The sequence below is a fragment of the Acinonyx jubatus genome, chromosome C2, assembly GCF_027475565.1.
Source record: "Acinonyx jubatus isolate Ajub_Pintada_27869175 chromosome C2, VMU_Ajub_asm_v1.0, whole genome shotgun sequence".
NCBI classification, from domain to species: Eukaryota; Metazoa; Chordata; class Mammalia; order Carnivora; family Felidae; genus Acinonyx; species Acinonyx jubatus.
Genome location: NC_069384.1, coordinates 3,642,980 through 3,663,562, shown reverse-complemented (window position 1 = coordinate 3,663,562; position 20,583 = coordinate 3,642,980). Strand labels below are relative to the sequence as shown.

At 56.3% G+C, this 20,583-nt stretch overlaps 1 protein-coding gene across 1 annotated transcript; it reads right to left on the bottom strand.

Moving 5' to 3' along the window:
• Positions 1–444: 444 nt before the first annotated feature.
• Positions 445–20,299, bottom strand: TMPRSS3 (transmembrane serine protease 3). Its single transcript, XM_053220519.1, has 12 exons — positions 20,176–20,299; positions 16,269–16,379; positions 15,318–15,434; positions 14,823–14,946; positions 13,033–13,158; positions 11,799–11,842; positions 10,948–11,113; positions 9,965–10,134; positions 8,038–8,133; positions 5,270–5,412; positions 4,510–4,662; positions 445–1,016 (listed from the first exon to the last, which is right to left on the bottom strand). Exons 1-12 carry the CDS (start codon positions 20,267–20,269, stop codon positions 999–1,001), a joined length of 1,362 nt encoding a protein of 453 aa, XP_053076494.1. The 5' UTR covers positions 20,270–20,299; the 3' UTR covers positions 445–998.
• Positions 20,300–20,583: the final 284 nt, after the last annotated feature.

Below are 20,583 nucleotides of genomic sequence, written 5' to 3'. Positions count from 1 at the left end.
CAGAAATTGCCTACAAGTACCCCTTCCTGTGATGCATGTGCCTGGGGGTGACAGAAGGTGCGTGGGTAACCAGGCAGAGACGCAGGGAAGCCTTCGGCCTCTTGATGACACCTGACTGCCTGCTGTGCCTTCGGCACCCCCTACGCGGGGTTAGGTGGTCCTGTCTTATTCCAGTGACCTCTCATCACCCACCCTCTGCTTCCGAGTCTCTGGATAGAATTCTCATCTGCCGGGAAACCTGTTCCTCCAGAAGAGTGCAAAACCCACAACGTATCTAGAGGAGATCAAAGTGATCAAGGCTCCCCAGTTAAAATTATGATTCAGATTTACACGAGTGGTCGGTATTCATTCAGACGAGCTCTGATTGACGGGTGCGTTAAGAGAGCACACGTCCCTTGGAAGTAAAGGACAAATACTACACCAAGCACCAAATACTACAAAGAGAGACTAGAAAGAAACCTAACAAGGACTCACTTGTGGGTTAAGTTCTCACAGGCAAAAAGGGATCTTGGAAGTAGAAAGACCTGATTTGGTTCCGGCGCCTAGGGATAAAAAACGTGCAGACAGGGACATTTATCACGACACCCCCTTGTGGCTCCGGGCTAGCGTGTCCCCACTGGGCACCGGTGTGGCCTGTGGTGAGATCTGCCTGTCTCGTCAGTCATGGTGAATGCCCCAGGGCAGAGAAAACCAAATGGACGAGGGGGGCAAGGTAGCACCACGAAGGCGTTCCTGCTTCTGAGCTCAGTGAAGGGCATGTCACAAAGGACCTTCAGGGCCATTTTAGCCCGACACCCCAGTGGCTCGACGAGGGGTTAGGAGCTGTTCTGGAGGTGCCGGGGCAGAAAGATGCTCCTTCTTGGGGCTCCGCGGTGGCTCCAGAAGGAAGAGTACCCGAGGCGCTGGCTCAGGCCGCGAGTTTCCACCCGGGGACCCGCGGAAGGACGGGGTGTCTCCATCAAGGCGGGAACTCAAGGTGGCGGCCCGTTCCCCTCTCTTCAGGTTTTCAGGTCCCTCTAGGAATGAAAACATAGCTGTTACCTTCTTTAGCCCGTCAGGCCGGCCTCCAGCGCTGAGATGGAGTAGGCGCCTGCATTTTGCCACGAGTGAAGTGTGGGTGGGTCCCCAGCATCAATGGGGACAAGGTTGGCCCCTGCTAGGCAGTCCCAGGCGCGCATGGGACAGGTCTCCTACCCGCACGCGCCCCCGCATCGTCCGTCCCTGACTGAGTCCTCTCTTTAGTTTCCCGTGACTCCCCCAGCCCTGGCAGTCCTGCTTTGAGCCAGAACAGTTACGTTTTACGCCCCAAGCACAGAACATAGTGGATAAAAGAGAAGATGAGCCAGTGGGCAGTCCTGGGTGGGCTCTCGGAAGGTCCGGGCGCCATGTTCAAAGAAACAACCAAAGATGCAGACCCTCTGGAAAACTTCCCTTGGAATGGAAACCTCTTCTGGACCTTCCCCCCTCCCAAGGACACCTGAAGACCCTTGCAAAAGGGCGTGTCGCATACCGGCCCCCAGTGGCCCCGAGGCAGCTGGTGACTGAGGCGCCTCTGGCCTCAAGGGAGCCATCCATCCAGCATCCATGCATCTGCTCATCTGGGGCCAGGGAGGGTGGGAGCTCCTTTTTTTTTTTTTAATTATTTTTTTAACGTTTATTTATTTTTGAGACAGAGAGAGACAGAGCATGAACGGGGGAGGAGCAGAGAGAGAGGGAGACACAGAATCCTGGGCAGGCTCCAGGCTCTGAGCTGTCAGCACAGAGCCCGACACGGGGCTCGAACTCACGGACCGCGAGATCGTGACCTGAGCCGAAGTCGGACGCTCAACCGACTGAGCCACCCAGGCGCCCCTGGGAGCTCCTTTTAATGGCCCCCCAGGGAGCCACGTGGCCCGCACCAGTGTTTCCCAAAGTGTCTTCCCTTAAGACCCCGTGCATCAAAATCGCCAGATCAGAGCCTCTGAAGAAGGGGCCTGGGGATCGTCAACGTGCACAAACAGCCGGGGGCAGTCCCACGTACCCCCACGGTGGAGATCCCAGCAGCATGCGTGGGGACTGGAGTCCCACTCTGCTGTCACTAGCTCCGGGGGCCTTACCCAGGTCCCCTCACTGTAATATGGGGATGGTCCTAGGACCTGCCACCCAAGATGACACTGAGGGAACCGGGGCAAGACATCACCTGGCACCCCGGTGAGAAGGCTCCCAGACTCGGGAATCTTGTTCTCCCAGGAGCCAGCCCTCCTCCCCAGCTTGAAGACGGGGAGTGGACTTCCTGGACCTGCCCCCGTTTTGACCTTGACCTTCCATGATTACTAGCTCAGCCACATGGACCGTCTGTCCCCGAGTGCAGCTGCGCGGAGGGAGCACCTCCGTGGCTCTGTGGACGACTGCCCCTTCTCCGCCCTCCACCCCCCCGCACCCACACGGCCCTCTGCACCCTGGGGTCCCGTCACCGGCCATCGAGGCCACTGCAGCCAGAGGACCGCTCTTGCAAACAGAAATCCGTTTCTCTTGCTTCCAAAGAGGTTGATGGTTGGGGGCTGGATTCTGCACTTAAGAGTGTGACATGTCCCAGCAGTGGGCACCGGGCCGGTCTGCCGGCTGACAAGATGAGTGCCAGTGGACGTTTCCAGGAAAGGCCTGTCTCCCAGCATCGCCTCGAGATGAGCCGGCACCGAGGGTAGGGAGCATCCGTCCCTGCCGGGGATGCACAGCAGGCCTCAGCCTGGACGGGGCAAGTTCATGCAGCTTCTCCTTGAAAAGCAAAACTTCCCCGGGGGGCGCCTGGGGGGCTCCATCGGGTGAGCATCCGACTCTTGGTTTCGGCTCAGGTCATGATCTCACGATGGATGGAGCCCACTGTGGGGCTCGGTGCTGTGCGTGGAGCCTGCTAGGGATTCTCTCTCTCTCCCTCTCTCTCTGCCTCTCCCCTGCTCTCTCTCTCTCTCAAAAATAAATAAACAGTTAAAAAAAAAAAATTCCTGGAGGCAGAGCGGGGAAATTAATGTCCAAGGCACATGAGGTCTTTGATGTTTTTCTTAGCCAGTTGTTTCAAATTAAAAGGAGCATTTTAAAAGGTCTTTGGGGGCGCCTGGGTGGCGCAGTTGGTTAAGCGTCCGACTTCAGCCAGGTCACGATCTCGCGGTCCATGAGTTCGAGCCCCGCGTCAGGCTCTGGGCTGATGGCTCGGAGCCTGGAACCTGTTTCCGATTCTGTGTCTCCCTCTCTCTCTGCCCCTCCCCCATTCATGCTCTGTCTCTCTCTGTCCCAAAAATAAATAAATGTTGAAAAAAAAAATTAAAAAAAAAATAAAAGGTCTTTGATCGGGGCGCCTGGTGGCTCAGTCGGTTGAGCATCCGACTTCAGCTCAGGTCATGATCTCACGGTTCGTGAGTTCAAGCCCCGCGTTGGGCTCTGTGCTGACAGCTTGGAGCCTGGAGCTGCTTGGGATTCTGTGTCTCCCTCTCTCTCTGCCCCTCCCTAGCTCACATTCCACCCCCTCCCCGTCAAAAATAAATAAACTTAAAAAAAAAATTAAAAGGTCTTTGATCTAGGGAAGGAAGCAGATTACTGCTTGCTAGAGACTGGGGGGTGGAGGGGAGGGGAGGGGAGGGGAGGGGAGGGATGGTGACCACGCGTGAGGTTCAGTTCAGGATGCGAAGGCATTCCGGACCCTGCAATCAAGGTGCAGGCTTTACAACACTGAAGAGCCCAGATACCACTGGATTGTCCGCTTGAAAACGGTTAATTTTATGTCATGTAAATTTGGCCTTCGTTTTAAAAGCAAAAGGAAGATCTCAAGTTCTTTGAAGCTATTCTAAGGCGTGAGTGGTGCGGCTCAGAGTTGGAGGTCAAGTCTGCAAATACGTGCTGAGCGCTCACAAGGCAGAAGGCTGTGCGGACGCCCCCGTGTGGCCGGGCCCCGACGCCTCCCTCCTGCTCCTCCCTCCTGTCCGCCTGTGGTGCTCCCTTCTGCGCGCCCTGGTCCTGCCGAGCCGGCCTCACCGACCTGTTCCCCTCCTCCTCCAGGGAGGCTGCCCCAAAGCGCAAAGCTGTCCGGGGACGCCCCCACCTCGCCCCGAGGTCAGAGACTCTCCAGCCCATCCCTGGCTCTCCGCAAGGTCCAAACTCTTCAGTGGGGCCCTGGGGCGCTGCAGATTCACACCCTCGCCTCCTGTCTGCACCTGGTCCACACTCCACGCCACGCACACGTGCCCACGGGATTCATCCCCATCCCCAGGGGCTCATCCTCGGCCACCCGTCCCCCTTTCCCCACTTGGTGGAGCAAGTTGTCCATCTCGTTTCTGCCTCGGCCGCCCTGTGTGTCCCCACCCCTCACGGAGCCTTGCCTATGGGACTAGCCATGCTCCTGACCACCAGCCAGCGGCCACGGAACACCGCTTGCTGAACAGACCACCCAGTGATCTCTCCCTGGCTCGCACAGCAGCGCTGGGGCCGAAGAAGAGGATGCCGGAGGCCAGTGACGGGGCCAGTGTGAGCTGCACCCACCTCCAACTGCTCGTGGATCCAGTCCAGGAAGGAGGTGATGCGCGTGTAGACGCCGGGCTTGTTCACGTCGGCACAGCCGATGCCAAAGCTTGTCGCTCCCACCAACTTCCACACCCTCCTCTCCTGACACACCAGTGGTCCCCCGCTGTCTCCCTACGTGGCGAGGAGAGAGGCACTGCCGTGCGTGTCCCTTGTCTCAGCACCACGATCCCCCCCTTTGTAGCTCAAACTCGGTTCCACGATGGCTCCACGTTACTCCCCCAGCCTCCAAGAGGGGTTGTTAGCACTCCCAGCACTGGGGTCCTGGGTCCCCCGAGGACGGTCTCCCCCCCTCTGTCTCCCCGCCAGATTTTGGATGCGCCGAACTGTGAAGGTCAAGGCAGCTCAGAGGGAGGGTCTGCCTGGCGGGGGCTGGGCTCAGGCAGTGATGGAGTCTCACCTCACGGGTGAGGCTCAGATCCAGGGTTCCCACCTGCCGCCCCTGCACCCCGCCCCCCCAAACCCTGAGAGCCAGGGCTGGGGCGAGGAGCGCCCTGGAGACCCCTCCCACTGCCAGCACCCAGCCAGAGTGGGAGCGGTGGGTACACTGGGCCGGCAGCGAGGAAAGGGAGGGATATCTTGAGCAAACTTCTTCCCCACGCCCTGTATATTTGCTTTTCAGTCACGGGAAGTGCTGGCGGCGGCCTGTCCCACAGGCCGGGTCACCGTTCTAGAGCCTCACCCGTGGCTGTGGCCCCCGGAGGTGACCAAGGGCCCCCACCTGGCAGCTGTCCACACCACCCTTCAGGTAGCCGGCGCAGAGCATGGAGGGGGAGACGATGCCTCCATACACATCTCTGTGGTTGCAGATCTTGTTGGAGAGTAAAGGCACGGCTGCGTGGTTGAGGACCGGGGACGCATCGCCTGTGGCAGAGCAAGAATTCAGAGGGCACGCACCGGGACGGGTGAGGGGCAGGCCACCACACTCCGGGGGCAGAGGAGGTGGCTCCTGGAGCTGGACAGATGGCTCGTGGCTGTGGCGAGCTCCCTGATGTGTGGGCCCTGTGGCCCCGTCGATGCGCATCAGGAGGAGGGGGGACGGCAGTAGCCGGCATGGACCTCCCCAGGGCCCCCCTCGGGCCGAGCACTCGACCCACACCAGCCCGTTCAGTCCTCAGAGCTGTCTGGGCTGCAGAAGGGAAACTGAGGCCCATGAAGGTCACACACACAGTTTGTGGGCAGAACCCGGGTGCGGTCAGCAGAAAAGTGTCCTCCCAAAGATGCCGGCATCCCCACCCCGGGGGCCTGTGTTCGTGTCACCCTCCGTGGCAAAAGGGCCTTGAGGTGGAGGCGTGATCCTGGGTGGCCCGGGGGGACCTCTAAATGTCACCATGAGCGTCCGTAAAAGGGTCAGAGAGGAAGACACGATGGTGTGGAGCAGAGGTCAGACAGGAGGGACACTGGATGGGGCTCTGCCAGCGGCTGGGAGGGTGGAGGAGGGGCCACGAGCCAGAAAGCGCAGGCGGTCCCGGATCCTGGAAAAGGCCAGAAACGCACTCTCCTTCAGAGCCTCCAGGAGGGACCAGCCCTTCCGACGCACTGATTCCGGCCCTCGGAGACGGATCTGGGACTCCCGACCTCTCGAACTGTCAGATACCACATTTCGTGGGTCTAAAGCCACTAAGTTTGGGCTTGCTGCTGCGGCAAAGGGAAATGGTGCATCTGGATTAGCCCCACCACCGACCCGAAGGGATCGACACCCTGTAACTTAACCCGTTTGTAAAGCAGTTATCCTTCCGCTTTATAGGCTTAAAACAAAGGACACACCTCTATTCCCACGTCTCTGGCACGCATCAGCAGGTGGTGTGGGGCGCGTGCTCCTCCAACCCACACGCTGAGTTTCTCTGGGTGTGAATTATACCCTGTTTTCTGCACGGGCTTCCCCGATCCACCCACACAGCCACCTGTATGGGGACCACTGGCCGCAGGTTGGACTGAGAACGGTTCCTCTCCCTACTCGCCCCACAGGATCCAGCGAGGTCAGAATATAATCTGCCACGTCAAGTCATGAGGGACGACATGAACAGGGCTGCGGGGGGAGCGTGAACGCGGCATACCTCCCGCCACCTGGCCGTGGGAGCCCAGGCAAGGTGCTCCGCGCCCCCTCAGCCCCAGTCTCCTGGCCCTCAAGACAACCACAAAAAGAATTCCCCGCCGAGGGGCTGCTGTGAGAAGCAGGCAGTGTCTCACGGAGACATCCGGCTCGGCCCCTGGTATGTGGTGAAACGGAGCTCAGCGTGTGTGCGGAAGAAGCTTCTAGTATGGGCGAGAGGAAGCAGCCAGCCACACGGGTGGGACCCTGCACGCGGAAGATCTGGGTACGCCCCGGGGTGCCTTGGACATTCGGGAGGGAGCGGACTCAACTAAAAAGCCTCGAGAGGGAAATCCTGAACTTCCTGTGTTGGGGTGAGCTGCACCCACCCCCCAAAAGACACGCTCACCCGCAACCCTAGAAGGTGCCCTTATTTGGAGTAGGGTCTTTGCTGATGTAGTTAAGGTAAGAATCTCAAAATGAGATCACCCTGGATTTAGGGGGGGGCCTTAATCCAAAGACTTACAGAGAAAGGGGAGAGATCTGCGACATGGGGTAAGGGGGCACGTGAGGCTGGGACAGAGACTGGAGGGATGTGTCTACAAGTCATGGGAAGCCAAGGATGGCTGGAGTCATCGGAAGCTGGAGGAGGGGCTGGGGACAGGTTCTTCACCCCCAGAGCCTCCAGAAGGAACCGGCCCTGGGACACTTTGATCTCAGACTTCGGGCTCCAGAGCCGAGAGACAATGAGCCTCTGCTGTTAAAGATCCCCTGTTTATGGACCTTTGCTGCAACAGCCCCAAGAAACCCACGCTCTTCCTACCAGAGAGAAAGCAATTGGCGGAAAAACTCCACGGGTGGCGAGCACACGTGTGCCCCCCGAGGACGGATGGGGGCGGGTTCCAACTGCGTGCACGGTTCTTACTAAGATGACTACTTCTGTTAGGATTAGAGTGGTAAGGTTCCGTTTGTCTGCTTTCTCTGCTTGAGTGAAATAACACATCTTCCAAAGTCCTCACCAGTTACGAACGTCTGTCTTCTGAACAGACCTCGGGAGGGGTTCTCTAGGGGGTCCTTGTGTGCTCAGTTAGCAGGGTGGGGAGGAGGAGGAAGGAGACCCCCCCTGGTCATTCGGTAAAGGTCTCCCTGGCAAGGGGTGGCCACGGTTCCCCTTTCCGATTTGTTCCTCTCCTGACAAAGTCTGCAATTTCACATCCCGAGACAAACGGAACCATGACTCTGACCCACAAGCGCTATGCGGAGATCGTGTGTCCAGTGGTCGACCCGCACCCCCTGCCCGGGATTTGTGAGCCTCCGGGGGGGCTGCGCTGGGGGGGGGGACACAGTGGGGTGGACACTGCGCTGGGACACGGGAGGAGCGTGTGGCCGTGGGCGTCCACCCTGACCTCGCGGCTCTGGGCTCCCTGGACTTAGAATCTCGAGTTCAGATGACTGACCTCCATCCTCCGTGGCCCCCCATCCTGACGTCCAGCACATTTTTCCATCAGGGAACTGTTCCTCAGAGTTGGGCAGACAGACTGGCTGGATCATCTCTGTTCCAAGGGGAAAAAACAAACTTGAACTCGACTGAAGCAGAAACAACAGCCTTGAACTTGACTGAAACACTAGTCCAAGGAAACAATTAATCTCTCTGGCGTCTGCCTCTCCGAGGGGCTCAAACCGGCTCCCAAAGGAAGGTCGAGCCCTGGGTCGTGTTGAAAGCTACCGGCTCAGAGCAGGGACTTCCCCCGGCCAGAGCCATAAACCTTCAAACACCCCTAAACCGTGGCACCGTGAGTGAGTCTGGACCGGGGGCTGGCATATTTTCTGTGAAGGGCCACATAGTAAATACCTGAGGCTTTGTGGCCCCGTGATCTCTGTCATAACTGCTCCTATCTGCCACAGGGGCGTGAAAGCAGCCACAAATGCACCTGGTCGTGTTCCACAGAAACTTCGTTTGCAAAAACAGGCAAAGGGTCAGATTCGGTCCCAGGGCCCCGGCTTGCCCGCTCCTGGTCTGGACCATGGGTACGTCGCCTTAGGAAACATCCCTCCATTAGTATTCCCGTCCCTCCCAACACATCTGGAGGCAAGAAGCTTGCCTGTCCCTGCCAGCCATGTCACATAAGCCCTCCGTCAGAGGCAGGGTCATGGCTGCATGAGGCTGTCAGGTGAATACATTCTGACACGCTCTGAGCTTTTCTGCACGGGACGGTGATGGGAAGGCAGAGAAATAATAAGGGCGCTCGTTAACTTTTATCAAGGTACAGGCGCGGGGGTGCCGGGTGGGGGGGTCCGTCAGTTGGACGTCTGGCTCCTGATTTGGGCTCAGGTCGTGATCCCACGGTTCATGAGTTCGAGCCCCGAGTTGGGCTTGTGAACACGCTGCTGATTCTTCCAAGTCAAACCTGCCACTGACCTTGTGCCGGGATCCCGCTGCATAAGGGGCCCCGTTGACTGTACCTCCGCCCGCGCCCCAAGCTGCTGGGGAAGGAGAAGGGGGCTTTGATTGACTTAGCAGTGGGCTCCTAATCCTTCCTTCGCCTCTGCAAAGTGTTTGAGAGTTCTATCCTGGGTGGCTTTTCTGGTATTCTGGTAACTGCCGGAGGTCAGGACTTGCTGTCCCCCATGGAAAAACGTGGCCTGCTGAGCTCAGCCTCTGGGTGGGAGAGAATGTTTCTGAGTCCCTCTGGGAGCTGCAGGTGCCAGTATCTTCCGGCTAGTTAAGAAATGGCGGCAGGGACGATCACGCTACAACCGCGGGCTGACCTGGGAAGTCCACGACTGAGACACCGGGCAGAGGAGTGGCCCCGGCAGGGGACCTCACCACAAGCAGCTCCAGGACAGGGAACAGCTCTTTGTCCCCACGGGCCAGAGACCCCCTTCTGCCACCTGGGGGCACCAGGTGGCCTGGCCTGGGGAAGTCCCTTTCATCTCCAGGTACCACCAGCAGGAAGAAAAGTGGCACCAGCGGGAGCCCCAGTGGAACCAGACAAACCCAATTGACCAAAGTAGAGCCGTATAGTCTCTAAAATCCAACACCATCAGAAGCACAGCCCACAAATAGGAACGTCACGCACAGTGAGCCTGAACAGGGTCACCACCTGCTAAACCCGAAGATGGCTAGGGACCCAGCGTCTCCTAACGCAACAGCCCAGCGTCCGGGATGCTACTGAAGGTGACTCATTGTACCAAGAACCGGGAAAGTCACAACTCCAGTGAGAAAAGATAATAAACTGAGGCCAGCAGCAAAACGAATCAACCAACCAGCGGGATTATCCCGCAAGTTTTCAAAGCGGCTGCCATACAAATGCTTCAACGGACGATCACAGACAATCTTGGGACACACAAGAGGAACCGAAAAACAGAGAGACCCGGACGTACCGTTGAAGGTGAGCGGCCCGGCCAGCTTCATGAGGGCAATGTCATTGCCCAGCCTCTTGGGCTTGTACTTGCTATGGTAGATGATCTTTTCCACCAGGTGGGAAGGGGCCGGACTGTCGAGCAGGGAAACCAGGCCCACCTGGATGGTCCACGACTTGGGGATGTACAGGCTGCAATGAGAAGTCAGAGAGGGGGAGCGAGAAACCCCCAAATATTCTAACCCACGGACCTCAAACGTCCGGAGACCCTGTGCCAGGCGGGCTCCCCCTGCACCTCCCGAGCTCGCGCTTGGCCTCTGACCACGCCCCCGTGCCTCGCACAAGTGCAAGTGTGCCCCAGGAGTTTCCCAGGCAGGCCTCGGTGCCCGCGCCTCTGGGACTTCTGGACCTTTGAGGCTGTGAGGGGTGTGTCAGGGCCCACTCTCCGTCAGAGAGTAACCGAAACAGAGCGAGGCAGAAAACAAACAAAACAAAACAGGCCATTGGAGAATTAGCCAGTGTTTGGGGACTCTCTGTGTGGCTTTTCCCCCGAGCTAATCCCCCTGCCAGCCTGCCCTGCCTCCCACCCTCTTGGCCGCCACATGTCACTGTAAGTGCCACAGGGAGGCTGGCGGGTTTCTCCCTGCACCAGAGCTTCCTTCTGACGCCTTCTACCTTCTCTGTACGAGCTGCAGGCCTGAAATCCTCAGAATGAGCTCAGAGCCCCCAGTCACAGCCAGCGGCGACAGTGGTGGTGGGTCCACGGTGGGGGGGGGGGGGTCCCTTGGCTGGACGTTACTTTGTGACTATCTGGTCTGTTTGCCTGCTTTTTCCGGACCTGCTGCTGAGCCCTGAAATCTACCCAGTCTGGACGGAGATCTGCGGGCAATGAGGCCCACGCCCGGGAGGCCAGGGGCACGCTCACTCGTGGACGCACGCGCCCGGGAGGCCAGGGGCACACTCACTCGTGGACGCACGCGCCCGGGAGGCCAGGGGCACACTCACTCGTGGACGCAGTGGGCAGCGGTGACCACCCACACGGGCGTGATGACAGAGCCCCCACACAAGTGGTAGCCCTGGAACTGGAGGCTGGCCTGCCACGGCCACTGCGCGAGCGAGGACACGTTTCCACCCACGATGCGCGAGCTGTAGCCCATTCTCAGACCGCAGGCTGCAGAGACAGAACAGGGCTCAGGGTGGATCTCACAGAACTTTCTGGGGAGACTGTGTCACAGCCACAGAACCCCCCCTCTCCCTGGCATCCTGTGCCCTCCCAGAGCTCACAGCTGAGAAAGAGAGCCGGGAGGGGAGAGGAGGGAGCAGATCCCGGAGATGTGGGGGTGCAGTGGGAAGAACCCCTCCCCGTGGCGCCCGTGACCCTGGTATGACCACGGCTCACGGGGGGGGGGGGGAGCACGGGAGCCCGGCTTCTGCAGCGCTCCCCTCAGTAATGCGGGCAGCGTGCACGGGCCTGACTTCTCCAGACCCCACCCCCTGGGGCGAACCCTCCCCGGGGCCAGAAGCAAGGAGCCTGGGGCACTGAACGGCCAGTGCAGGCTTTTCCTTGAGGCGGGAAGGGGGTGGGGAGGAGAAAGCAGCAGTTAGTCAGGCTCCTGAAGCCACCACGGAGAGACAGGGCCTCGTGGACCATGGTCCGTCCGCTGCTGAGAAGATGCTCTGGGCTGTCTACCACCCCGCCCCCATCGGGTGACAGGGGCCAGCACTGGCCTCCTCCTCCTGTCAGGTGGGGCCCAAGTGTTCCCACCTGGCACCCAGGAGAGGGGACCCCGGGCAGCCGGAGCGGGGCAGGGGGGACAGGAGTCTGTGAGCGACCTCTGTGGTTGGAGAACTCTTACCCATGCACTTCAAGGCAACCACGTGACCCGAGGCACATTCCTCCCTGAGGAGGAAAAGAGTAGGTTTACAGTGAATACCCAGAGGCCTGTGAAACGGGCGCTTCTGTAGACTTAATCTTGGGGTAAAAGAAAAAGGAATTCTATTCCCCTGCTCTGGAATACAGACTGCAATGTTAGTCTACGACACGAGTGTGAGGTCACACATTCACCCCAAAACACTCGGCTACCGTGAAGGATTGTGCATGCGACAGGGCACGGGGCATTTCTAAGCTTCTTGTAGCTGGTGACAGGAGATACCGAGGACCTGTATTATACAAACGTGCACTGGGGTCACGTGCAGGTGGATTTTACCCCAGTGGTCTTCGCCGGCCCCGGGAGGACACCAAGGGCCCTTTGGACCGCAAGGCAGCCTCTCCTGGCACAGAGTCCTTGCAGCCCGGATCCCCCTCCTCCCCAGAACACAGCCGTGATTGCTGCAGGAATGACACGTGCTCGCCCTGGCATGGGTGGGAGCCGGGACACCTCCAGCCGCGTCCCTTCGTGACCTTCCCTGCCTTTCGAGCCCCAGTTCGCTCCTGCAACCATGCAAGAAAAAGGGAGAGTCACCAGACTGAGGTTTTAGGACACAAGGGATGCGCTGTCCCCACGAATCGCACGTGGGCCCCGGGGGGGAGGGGACTGTGAATTATGCAATGACAGGCTGACCAGCCGGTGTTTCCCAGAGCACAGAACACGCTCCTGGGATTGGGTCCGACGTGCCCGGAAGAGCGTATAGAGATGCCTGACCGTGGGGGCAGGGGACTAGGCGGGGACTGGGCTGTGGGTACCTGTCATTTAAGGGCATCTCATTTTACCTTCCCCCACGAAGTGCTGGGGACAACACAGAAGAGAAACGGGGAGCGTTAAGTACTTTACAGACAGATGGGTCTTACTCTCTTTCTTTCTAGTTTCCTTGTCCCTCCATCCTGTCCCACATGCACACCCGGCGCCTATGAAGAGAAGGCCCCGTAGCCCTCACCACCCCCTCCCCCTGCCGGGCCATCTTCGCCCGGTTCCGGGTGGGTATTCCACCCCAGCCGGTGCGTCCACCCAGTCTAGCCGCGGTGGCCAAGCCCCCACCTCGCATCCGGAGAAACGCTCGCCCGTCCCTTGGGTCCTCGTGGGGCCGTGCAGCTGGACGAAGCCAGCAGGCGACTCGACCCCGTGCAGACAGCGGTGCCTCCTGGCCGCCTACCTCACGTACACCGAGTGGTGGAGAGCCGTCACTTTGTCATCCGGCAGCAGGTGATTGATGGAAGCGAAGTCCCCCTGCAGCCGCTCTTCCACTAAGTCGACCCTGAGGGCGTCTGAACTCACGTAGCTGCAAGCACACCGGGGACGCAGACCCCACGCGTGAATTCTCTCGGCTTCAAAGCCAGCGCTCCGGTCAGAATGCCACACGTCTCACGCTGGGCCGTGTCATTTCCCCACCACGCTGGGAGCCAGGCTTGCTCGTACGCGCTCCGAGGCCGCTGGAGTCTCACACGACCCTTGAGAGCGGCCGCTACCGTTCTCCAGATTTTCGAGGCCCGAGTCAGGGAACTGGGCGGAGGACACGGGGGTTCGGACCCAGGTGATCCGGCTCAACAGCCCCCCTACTTCTGTCATCACAGACAGTTGACACGGGACACAGCCGAGCAGAGGAGGGCAAAGAAGGGCTTTCGGAGGGAAGTAGGGAGAGAAAACAGAAAGGGAACAGAGGTACATCTTGGAATTGAAGCACCAGATAGGGAGGGAAGGACGGGTTTGTAGTGAAGGGAACGGGCCACGTTGAGGGGCAGCCGGGGAACGTGGCCTTGGCCGCACGTCCCCTGAGGGGCGCATGCTGGGGTGGGCAGGACTCTCTTGCCCTGGCCGGGCGGACAGGGGTTCAAGAGAAGGGGTCTCTGGGTCCTTCTGCACAGCAGAGGGAGGCTGTACGGTTCAGGGCAAGGGGTGGCGCACCAGGAGGGGGAAGCAGGGGAGCCGGGAAGGGATGCCCCCCCCCCCGGCCATGAGTCCAAGAAAGGGCCTCCGTAGGGAACAGAAATGCCGGTGGAGGGGAACAGAAATGCCGGTGGAGGCTTTCAGCCCTTTGCACTGATGGTGGGGGCAGCGGTGTGTGTGTGTGTGTGCGTGTATGAGTGTATACGTGTGTGTGCGCATGAGGCTGCGTGTTGTCTGAGTGTATACATGTGTGTGATGTAGTGTGCTGTGTGAGTATATGTGAGCGTATGTGACTTCGTGTGTGTGTGATGTGCCTGATGTGGTGTATGTGTGATATGGTGCGTGTGCATGTTGGCGTGTGGTGTGTGGAATGTGTGGTGTATGTGCATGTGCTGTGACTGTGCATGTGTGTATGTATGTGTATGTGGGGTGTGTGCTGAGTGTACGTGTATGCTGTGTGTGGTGTGTGTGCATGTGTGTGGGGAGGGGTGTGTGCCTGTGTGAGGTGTGTGTGTGTATGTGTGTGTGCATGTGTGTGCGTGTGTATGTGTATTACGTGTGTGCACATGTGTGTGGAGTGTGCAGTGTATGTGTGTGTGCATGTGTGTGAATGTGTGTTTGTGTGCATGTGTGTGGTGTGTGTGCATGTGTGTGGGGAGGGGTGTGTGCCTGTGTGAGGTGTGTGTATGTATGTGTGTGTGCACATGTATGTATGTGTGCGTGGCATGTGTGTGAGTGTGAATTGTGTGCGTGTGCGGGCCTGTGTGCATGTGTGCACATGTGTGCATGTGAACGTATGTGTGAGCGCATGCGTGTTCCTGTACGTGGGTGTGCATGCATGTGCGCTTGTGTGTGCGCCTGTGTGCAGTGCGCGGTGAAATCGGCACGGAGCGTGCGGGGCCTCGGTGCGCGCACCTGTGACGTGAGGACGCCGTCCAGCACCGACAGCTGCTGTGGGGACGCAGCCCGACGAGCCACCCGCCCAAAGGGAGCTTCCTCCCTCCCCCGTCCCCGCCATCCAACGCTTTACCCGGCAGCTGGCGATGCTCTTCACGTTACCTTGGAAACCCCAGCTGGGCACAGGCGACGTTAGCGTGGTGACCCCTCCAGTCGTCAGAGCACACGGTCCTCCAGGCGGCAGCCGTGAAGACCTGCAGCACCGCGTTCCGGCCGCTCACGCGGACTGGACGGCGCGGGCAGAGCGGTCCCTTAGCGGCCCAGAGGCCTGAGCCCGCGGGAGGAGGCCCCTCTGCCGCCCGCCCAGGTCCCTCCTCCGCTGCCTCTGGCCCGCCCCTCCCCGCCGGGGGCACGTCCCCCCTGGTGGGCGGGCCCGGACCCCCAGCTCTCTTCTGACTTCTCCTGTGGCCTCCCCAGGCGAATCTCGGCCCCGGATGACAGCCCCTGCCTTGTCCCAACCCGGCCACCCCTGGGAATGAGTGCCAGCCGGATCCCAGCTAAGGCTGAGACCTGACAGTGGTGTGGACCTGGACCCACTTCACGGATGGGGAAGGTCAAGGCTGGGTGGTGCTTCCGCGGGGAAGAGCGCGGTCTTACCGCAGCGGTACTCGTCCTCCCCATCCCTGCAGTCCGAGACCCCGTCACATCGAGCTGTCAGTTCAATACACTTGAAAGACGAGCGACACCTGTACTTTCCGGAACAATCGAAGTGGACTGAGGAAAGGAGAAGACAGGTGTGGCAAGGAAGGGCTTCTTCGGTGCTCAACACTAACAACCATCCACTGGCCACGTGGCCTTGAGCCATCAATAATGAAACCATCAATAATGAAACCTGCACTGAAATTGCAGCCTGTTTCCCTCAGCCCGGTTTCTGTGCCAAATTCCAGAGGGTGGGGCCGCTGTCTCACTATGTGGCCTGGAGCCACAATGCGGGGGTTCAAGGTCAAGAGAGAAAGGGCCTGGCTGTGGGCCGACTGGCTGAGCCTGCTGAGCAAGGAGCTCCGAGTGAGGGCCACGTAGCCCCCAATCTGCCACCTGTTGTCTCCGACTGGACTCCGGGCAAGAAGAGAAGGGACCGTGGACCACACAGCCGAGCAGGTGGGCCGGTCATTTGAAAGAGGAAATGAGATACTGTTCCCTATCAGAGCCCATCCAAATGACTCACTTTCTCAAAAGCCGCATGAACCTTCTTTTAAAAATAGCAGGTATGCCCGGCCCGGCATGAATGGCCTCCTTGTCTTCTCCCGGCCACACACCCCCTCCTGCCCACAGGATTCTATTTCATCAGCTGCTTTGGGACACTTCCAACTGGGCAGGTTCCTTGGTGACAAAGCCCCGAGTGTGGCCAGCAGCCCCTCCTGGGCCCCAGGCTGGCTTTACACTCGTGCAGGCAAATAAAACTCAAAGTCAGCAAACCCCAAAGACGTTTGCCTCCAGTAATTAAGGCTGAGTGGCATGAGCTGGGGGCAGGGGGAATGAGGGGGCTCATGAAAGTTTAAATGCCTGAATAGGCATTTGAGAGCCTACTAAATAATGAATCGTACTCACTGCCCAGACCAATGGCCAGTGCTAATATCAGTGCAATGATCCCGATGACGATGATTGGAAAGAACTTCAACGGCAGGAGGGACAGTATCTGTGCCGCGACCACGTCCGCATCTGAAAATCAAAAGGCGGGGCAAGAACAGGAAGCCACAGAGCGGCGGATTTCAATAAAACAAAACTTGAAATTTAGCTATCTATTCCCCCTTCCCCCAGAGCAGAGAATGTTCCGGCCCAAAGCAAGTGGCCACCTACCTGGGGACACTTTGTCCCAGGGCTCAGCCCCACACTCTCCGCCCTTGGCCCCGTTGTGTCCATCCTGGGTTGGGGGGGCGGTGTTACGGCTGAATTGTGTAACCCCCCCATCCCCGATTATGTTGAAGTTGAACCCCAAATATCATCTTATTTGGAGATGGAGTTTTTACAGACCATCAAATTAAAAAGAACTTGGGGCACCTGGGTGGCTCAGTCAGTTTAGCATCCAGCTCTCAGTTTCGGCTCAGGTCATGATCTCATGGTTTGATGGGTTCAAGCCCTGCATCGGGCTCTGTGCTGACAGTGTGGAGCCTGCTGGGGTTCTCTCTCTCTCTCTCTCTCTCTCTCTCTCTCTCCCCCCCCCCGAAGGTTACCAGACAAAAATGGGGAGGAAGAGGTGGGAAAGAAAGGAGGAGAGGGAGAGGAGAGTAAGAGAAGGAACGGGAAGAAGAAAGGCCACACACTTCATGGCCCGAAGGATACAGAGCAAGGGGGTGGGGGCAGAGGGCAAGGTCTTTGTTTTGGCCACAATGAGCAGGCAGCTGCACTCTCAGAGCCTAGACCGACACTTGGCGGGCAGCGGTCCTTGGTCAATACGGCTGTCCATACAGCTGACCCTTGAACAACGTGGGTTTGAACTGCACGTGGAGTTTTTATAGGACGGTCCGGTCAATGTATTTTCTCTTCCTTATGATTTTCCTAATCACGCCTTCTCTTCTCGAGCTTACTTTATTGTAAGAGCAGTATATAATACGCACAGCAATCAAAACACTTGTTAAGTGAGTGTTGATGTGATTGGCAAGGCTTCTGGTCAACCGTAGGCTATCGGTAGTTAAGTCTTGGGGGAGTCAAAAGTTATACGTGGATTTTTGACTGTGAAGGGGAGTCAGCAACCTAACCCAACCCTGTGCTGTTCAAGGGTCAACTGTGTCAGGAAACTGAATGGATGAATGGATGAATGACATCATGATAATGGAGGTTGTCTTATCTCCGCAGAGGAGATCAATTCCTTTCAGGGCGACCAATCTGCGGTCTTGAGTTAGTAGAGCAGACTCTTCCCCCCAATCCCTTTGCGCCTCCGGAAGCCTGCACCACATCACTGAGTCCCCCTTACTGAGAGCCCACTCTCCATTTACACTTTAAAAACCAGGAGGAACCCCAAGAATGACCTCTTATCATTCCAGTCGTTCTGTGTCTAAGAGCTGGATTTAGGAAATCAGTCCAAATGGTACATTCAAAGATGGCTGTTCATTTAGAACGTTTAGTATCCATTCACATTTGCCCCTTGATAGTGCCTCGGCCATGGTGCCCTGTGGGCGGTACTGTGGCCCTGCTCCCTCTCCTCATTCTGTCTTTGAGGGCATGCTTGGAATAAAAAACAAAAATGCATAGCACCTCTCCAAAGAAGAAATGCAGATGATCAAAAAGCACGAAAAAAACCTTCCACCTTCTCTGGGAATATGGGAAACTGCAAATTAAATGTAACAACATATCAACCTCACAACATTTATCATTATTGTTATTATTATTATTATCATGATTACATCCCCACTGTCATCCAAAGTGAAAAGAAATGGACCCCCACTTACAATCGATAGGAGTATATGCTGTGGAAACTAACTTCTGAGAGTTCGAATCGGAAATATGAACCAAAAGTCTTAAGAAATGGATGGAGGTTTTGACATAGTAAAACCACTTCCGGGACTTTATCTTAAGAGGTCATCATTGATGCACACAAATTTCTACTGACTCGGACACTTAAAGAGGTAGCATGTGTAATACCGATGCACGGGAAACAGCCTGAATGTCCGTCAGAAAGAACTGGTGACAGAACAGATGTGTAGAGTTAGTTACATGATAGGGAAAGGGGGTTGGCAAACCTCTTCTGTAAAGGGCCAGACAGTAAATATTTTAAACTTTGGGTGCCATATAGTGTCTGTTGCAACTACTCAACTCTACTATGGTATGAAGGCAGCCGTAGACAATAGTGAATAAATGTATGTGTCTGTGTTCCGATAAAACTTTATTTATAAAAACAAGTAGTGGGCCAGATTTGGTCCATGGGCCATAGCTTGCCGACACCTAAAAAAAAAATTTAATTATTTAATGCCATGGAAAGAATAACATAATATTGTTTGGTTTGGAGGGGGGGAACCTTCAAAATCGTGTATGTCACTTCCAAAGGAAAATGCTGATATGCTGGACAGAAAAAGGCAAGAAATACAATACTAAAGCACAAATAGGGTTATCTCTGAATAAGGGTAAAATTGTGGGCAATTAAAAAAAATCTTTTTGGGGGCGCCTGGGTGGCTCAGTCGGTTGAGCATCCGACTTTGGCTCAGGTCATGATCTCACGGTTTGTGGGTTCAAGTCCCGTGTCGGGCTCTGTGCTGACAGCTTGGAGCCTGGAGCCTGCTTCGAATTCTGGGTCTCCCTCTCTCTCTGCCCCTCCCCAACTCATGCTCTGTCTCTCTCTGTCTCTCTCTCTCTCTGTCAAAAATAAATAAACATTAAAAAAATTTTTTAATAAAAAGTAAAAAAGTATTTTTGATTAACTGTGTTTTCTAAATTTCTATAAAGAACAATACATTGCTCATTTTTTTAAAAAAAAAGCACTACTAAATTCCTACCACTAGGAATTAATCATGAAGAAGTCATCAAAAGTTAGCAGAGGTGACTGTGTATGGTGTTATTCCTGCTCACATTATTCGTACTATAAAAATATTAGAAACAATTGTATGTCAAATTATGATTTTTAAAAACCATGTAAATTACGCATTACTTGATGGGATGTTGTGATGTTATGAATGCAAAGCATTTATAAAAACCAAGGCACACATGGAAAAACACCCGTCTGGACCCACACTGTGCATGAATGTGTACTTATCAGCAAGGACAGGAAGAGAATGAAGACAAACATAATATATCCTGGGGGTCAGGTGATAGGGTATTTTTTAAACGTATATTTTTGCCAACTTTTTGAGCTGTATTTTAAAACCTGTCCTACCTCAAGTCTTCTCCACCACCCCCCACCAACCACAATTGTCCAGAGGGTTTAAAAAGAATCATTAGGGCAGCCCCCACTCCGTGTTTTCTGGAACCTCAGCCAGAGCTCCCAGGTGACCCCCTTTCCGGTCCCAGAGGTCAGCACTCCTGAGAGCACCCAGGACCAGAGAGCTACGGCTCACCGTGACAAGTCCTGTGTTTGTGACCTCTTTACAAAACCAGCTTTCCTTCCTTGTTGCTCAGAGCGGCTCCTGTCTTCTACAGTTGGATTTTAATCTGGGCATCGAATACCTTCAGCAATGCCCAGCTTATTTTAAATTTCTTAGAAGAGCTGGTGAGTCCTAGTTCTTAGGACTTTTGGGGGGAGGGGGCGCTCAGAGATTTCCCGGCAGGACTTGACTCCTAACTCCCAGGGGCAACTGGAGTCTCAATTTCTGAAAACCTCCATCCAGAGAATGCAAACTTCTCTCTCTGGGAGTTGGTAAAGGGCTGGACGAGGTGATGCCCTTTCTAATGCCCCCCTCTCCAGGGTTCGGTAAACCCAAGGAAATGCAAGCATCCAGGTTGTGGGTGTGAGAAATCCTGGTGGCGTGTGTGCCCAGAGGGACATTCTGGGGACGCTTCCCCAGAAATCACACCTGGTTCCACCTACCTGGTGCTACAGGACTTATTTTCAAATCGTCAAGTCCAAAAAGCGATCTGAAGGAGAAGGGGGCCTCAGCCGCGGGTGGGTCATTTTCCCCCATGGTGACTATTTCAGGACCTCTGAGACTTGGCTCCACATCGACCTCCACCTCCTTCACCGGGAAGAACAAAAAGCATTTGTTTCCCTGTTTATAGTTTTAGCATCAACGCATCTTTGACAAGTTAAATCTCTGAAATCTAACAATCCACATAAAGCACATTCAATACCGATTAATCAAACCATTTGTCTAGTGAGAACGCATTTTTTTCCAAGCCACAGCAGGTAACAGAGAAACTTCCAGAGTTAGTAAAAACCTATGAACTTACTTCCGCTAAAACAATGACTTTCCCCTTGTGTAGTCTACCAATCTTAAAA